The sequence below is a fragment of the Salvelinus fontinalis genome, unplaced genomic scaffold (genome assembly GCF_029448725.1).
Source record: "Salvelinus fontinalis isolate EN_2023a unplaced genomic scaffold, ASM2944872v1 scaffold_1846, whole genome shotgun sequence".
In the NCBI taxonomy this organism is placed as follows: domain Eukaryota; kingdom Metazoa; phylum Chordata; class Actinopteri; order Salmoniformes; family Salmonidae; genus Salvelinus; species Salvelinus fontinalis.
The window spans coordinates 21,127-26,484 of NW_026602055.1; the positions used below are offsets into that span (position 1 = coordinate 21,127).

Sequence of the window (5,358 nt, forward strand, 5' to 3'; positions counted from 1 at the left end):
TATCTGCCTCTCTCTCTCTATCTGCCCCTCTCTCTCTCTATCTGCCCCTCTCTCTCTATCTACCCCTCTCTCTCTATCTGCCCCTCTCTCTCTATCTGCCCCTCTCTCTCTATCTACCCCTCTCTCTCTATCTGCCCCTCTCTCTCTATCTTCCCCTCTCTCTCTATCTGCCCCTCTCTCTCTATCTGCAGTCTTGTCCGTTGCCGTCTCACCCCCTTCAACTCTTTCTCTTTCTCTTCTTTCTCTACGTACTAACCTCTCCTTCTCTGATTCTATCCTCTCCATCTCTGATTCTAACCTCTCCATCTCTGATTATATCCTCTCCATCTCTGATTCTATCCTCTCCATCTCTGATTCTATTCTCTTCATCTCTGATTATATCCTCTCCATCTCTGATTCTATCCTCTCCTTCTCTGATTCTATCCTCTCCATCTCTGATTCTATCCTCTCCATCTCTGATTCTATCCTCTCCATCTCTGATTCTATCCTCTCCTTCTCTGATTCTATCCTCTTCATCTCTGATTCTATCCTCTCCATCTCTGATTCTATCCTCTCCATCTCTGATTCTATCCTCTCCATCTCTGATTCTATCCTCTCCATCTCTGATTCTATCCTCTTCATCTCTGATTCTATCCTCTTCATCTCTGATTCTATCCTCTTCATCTCTGATTCTAACCTCTCCATCTCTGATTCTAACCTCTCTGTCTGATTCTAACCTCTCCGTCTGATTCTAACCTCTCAATCTCTGATTCTATCCTCTCCATCTCTGATTCTATCCTCTTCATCTCTTGCTCCATCTCCCTAAGTTCTGTGTTCTATTTTCTCCATATTTGTATATTTTGATTCTTGATTCGTCTCCTCCCTCTTTCTTCAGATCTGTAAGGATATTCTCCATGTCTTTCTAACAGATGCAACAACCTCTCACTCCACTCTTTTGCCATCTCTGTCCGGGCTAACTCTCTCTCCAGCCTCTCTCATTCCTCTCAGCTTACTGTCTTCCAACTTCATCTTTCTTCTCTGCACCCTCCCTCCCTTCATCTTTCTCCCCTGCACCCTCCCTCCCTTCATCTTTCTTATTGCTTCATCTTTCTCCTCTGCACCCTTCCTCCCTCCGTTCATCTTTCCTCAGGTGTTTTAGTCAGGGTTTTCTCCTCTTCTCTCACTCAATAGCTCCAATTTTATAGACAAGAACTTCTAGTGTTTTTAATTCAACATAATTATATCTTACTTTGCAAAGCTTCTAAAATTGAATGTTTTCTCAAGAGGAATTCATTTCAAAATTCTAATATATTCCTCAAAAGAGTTGTAAATAAGTTCCAAATTCTAATATATTTGTACAAAAGAGACACATGTAGAAGACAGATGCTTTATTTAGAAAAATAGAGCAAGACAGTTGGCATGTGGTATATTTCATATAAGGATTTACAGTTCATAGCAAAACATTTAACATTTTTAATTTCATTGCAAAAAACAAAGGACTTGTGTGTCAGCTACAGATATTGATTTTTCCGTATCCCTTCGTCAACCTCCACTTTCGTTTCCCTTTAATAATTGCAGTTACAAGGCAAATGATTTGACATTCAAAGTCATATGGAAATGACATTCTGTCCTTACTCTCTCTGTATGATCCTCTTTTTAAAGACGCCCTGCCAGTTCATTGTGTCTCATTCTGCAAATAAAACATAACGTTTCGCAACCATTTTACTAAGAACTCCCTGCATATGTATAAAACCACCGGTGGTGATTCTCTTCAACGTACAACTCAAAGCAAATGACACAGCAGGAAGTAGCACCTTCCTTTTGGTTTGACAGTCAGTAAGAGAGTTAAGGAGACCTCTCGTTGAAAAACAAACAAACAACCAGAAGAAGAAGATGTGGAAGGGAAACAGTGTGAGTCTGGACACCATAGAAATAGATTACTAGAAAGACAATCCCCATTCAACTATATTGATCATACCCCATGGTTGTCCAGTCATAGTGTCGAGTTCTTTGGGGCTTTAACCATTCTAGTAGTTGTATTTCTATGCTGAGCCTGTGGGTCTGTGGGGCTTTAACCATTCTAGTAGTTATATTTATATGCTGAGCCAGCCTAAACCATGTCATCTACCTAACCACATCCTGAAACTCAGCCTGCTTTTCACTTCTCGGCCTTCTCAGGCTCGTTGTAAAGCTCGCTGTACTTGGGCGGGTGGGCACCGAAGCTGAACTTGGACAGGTGAGAGCTGACGCTGAACAGCACAGGAACCTCTACGGTAGAGCTCCTCAGCTGAGCCAGCAGGACGGCAGACATCACCGCTCCCAGGAGCTGGGAGAACAACACAACAACATGAATTAAACACAACGAGGTGGGTGACAGCAAGCCAGGGACTAGTAGAGATATTCAACTGACAGTTTGATGTGTAAGGTGTGAAAGGTGCGCGGTAAAGAATGCGTGCTCACAGCCAGAGCAGCGAATCCGAAGGAAACGCCCAACAGGATATCCAGAACTTTAGCCAGGTAGCCCTGGAGGATGGGCAAGCAGGGCTGTGGGACAGAGGTCCGTTAAAACTCATTGGAACACAGATCAGAACTCAGTCATGGTGCTGTCTTGCTCAGATGGTTACAGTGTGGTGCTAGCGATGCCAAGGTCACGGGTTCAAGTCCCACAGGGATCACAAAACTAAAAGTGTGCAGATTGAAAAAAGACGTTGGTACATTCCATGTCTGTGTAATAACGTGACTCAGATCACGGCTCAACAGAAGAGCTTCATTCTCGACAGTGTGCTGCTCTGTGATCAGTGGCAAAAGCAACCGGTTCTGTCTAGGAATGTAGACGACAACAGGGTTGATCTAAAGATAACAGAAAAGGGTAGCTGGTCCAACCTGTTTGTAGATCATCTGCGGTTGTTCAGTCATCCTGAACTCTGGAAAGAACGACAACTGAAAAACAGAAGAAAAAAAATGACACGACATAACCCCCCTTTATGAGTGTATCTAACAGACATAACCCCCCTTTACGAGTGTATCTAACAGACATAACCCCCCTTTACGAGTGTATCTAACAGACATAACCCCCCTTTACGAGTGTATCTAACAGACATAACCCCCCTTTACGAGTGTATCTAACAGACATAACCCCCCTTTACGAGTGTATCTAACAGACATAACCCCCCTTTACGAGTGTATCTAACAGACATAACCCCCCTTTACGAGTGTATCTAACAGACATAACCCCCCTTTACGAGTGTATCTAACAGACATAACCCCCCTTTACGAGTGTATCTAACAGACATAACCCCCCTTTACGAGTGTATCTAACAGACATAACCCCCCTTTACGAGTGTATCTAACAGACATAACCCCCCTTTACGAGTGTATCTAACAGACATAACCCCCCTTTACGAGTGTATCTAACAGACATAACCCCCCTTTACGAGTGTATCTAACAGACATAACCCCCCTTTACGAGTGTATCTAACAGACATAACCCCCCTTTACGAGTGTATCTAACAGACATAACCCCCCTTTACGAGTGTATCTAACAGACATAACCCCCCTTTACGAGTGTATCTAACAGACATAACCCCCCTTTACGAGTGTATCTGACAGACATAACCCCCCTTTACGAGTGTATCTGACAGACATAACCCCCCTTTACGAGTGTATCTGACAGACATAACCCCCCTTTACGAGTGTATCTGACAGACATAACCCCCCTTTACGAGTGTATCTGACAGACATAACCCCCCTTTACGAATGTATCTGACAGACATAACCCCCCTTTACGAATGTATCTGACAGACATAACCCCCCTTTACGAATGTATCTGACAGACATAACCCCCCTTTACGAATGTATCTGACAGACATAACCCCCCTTTACGAATGTATCTGACAGACATAACCCCCCTTTACGAATGTATCTGACAGACATAACCCCCCTTTACGAATGTATCTGACAGACATAACCCCCCTTTACGAATGTATCTGACAGACATAACCCCCCTTTACGAATGTATCTGACAGACATAACCCCCCTTTACGAATGTATCTGACAGACATAACCCCCCTTTACGAATGTATCTAACAGACATAACCCTTTACGAATGTATCTGACAGACATAACCCCCCTTTACGAGTGTATCTGACAGACATAACCCCCCTTTACGAGTGTATCTGACAGACATAACCCCCCTTTACGAGTGTATCTGACAGACATAACCCCCCTTTACGAATGTATCTGACAGACATAACCCCCCTTTACGAATGTATCTGACAGACATAACCCCCCTTTACGAATGTATCTGACAGACATAACCCCCCTTTACGAATGTATCTGACAGACATAACCCCCCTTTACGAATGTATCTGACAGACATAACCCCCCTTTACGAATGTATCTGACAGACATAACCCCCCTTTACGAATGTATCTGACAGACATAACCCCCCTTTACGAATGTATCTGACAGACATAACCCCCCTTTACGAATGTATCTGACAGACATAACCCCCCTTTACGAATGTATCTGACAGACATAACCCCCCTTTACGAATGTATCTGACAGACATAACCCCCCTTTACGAATGTATCTGACAGACATAACCCCCCTTTACGAATGTATCTGACAGACATAACCCCCCTTTACGAATGTATCTGACAGACATAACCCCCCTTTACGAATGTATCTGACAGACATAACCCCCCTTTACGAATGTATCTGACAGACATAACCCCCCTTTACGAATGTATCTGACAGACATAACCCTTTACGAATGTATCTGACAGACATAACCCTTTACGAATGTATCTGACAGACATAACCCTTTACGAATGTATCTGACAGACATAACCCTTTACGAATGTATCTGACAGACATAATCCTTTACGAATGTATCTAACAGACATAATCCTTTACGAATGTATCTAACAGACATAATCCTTTACGAATGTATCTAACAGACATAATCCTTTACGAATGTATCTAACAGACATAATCCTTTACGAATGTATCTAACAGACATAATCCTTTACGAATGTATCTAACAGACATAACCCTTTACGAGTGTACCTAACAGACATAACCCCCCTTTACGAATGTATCTAACAGACATAACCCCCCTTTACGGGTGTATCTAACAGACATAACCTTTATGAATGTATCTAACAGACATAACCCTTTATGAATGTATCTAACAGACATAATGTACTGAAGGGTTAAAGGTCATGGTAGACCAGGATGTAAACCTATGTGCATATGAACTGAGAAGGAGGAGCCTATTGACTATAAAGCTCCATCATCAGTCCTGTCATGTAGAGCTGATCTGAACTCACCTGGTATGGAATGTTCAGACATGTACCCATCATCTGATCTTCCTCA

The 5,358-nt window shown here is 42.8% G+C and overlaps 1 protein-coding gene across 1 annotated transcript; it reads right to left on the reverse strand.

Moving 5' to 3' along the window:
* Window positions 1-1,352: 1,352 nt before the first annotated feature.
* LOC129850149 (tetraspanin-8-like) lies at window positions 1,353-5,340 on the reverse strand (the record flags this gene model as incomplete). Its single annotated transcript, XM_055916691.1, is given in 4 exon segments — window positions 1,353-2,305; window positions 2,440-2,523; window positions 2,863-2,919; window positions 5,313-5,340. Coding segments are annotated over 4 exon segments (337 nt in total), but the record flags the coding sequence as incomplete, so codon positions are not given.
* Between the last annotated feature and the right edge of the window lie 18 nt (window positions 5,341-5,358).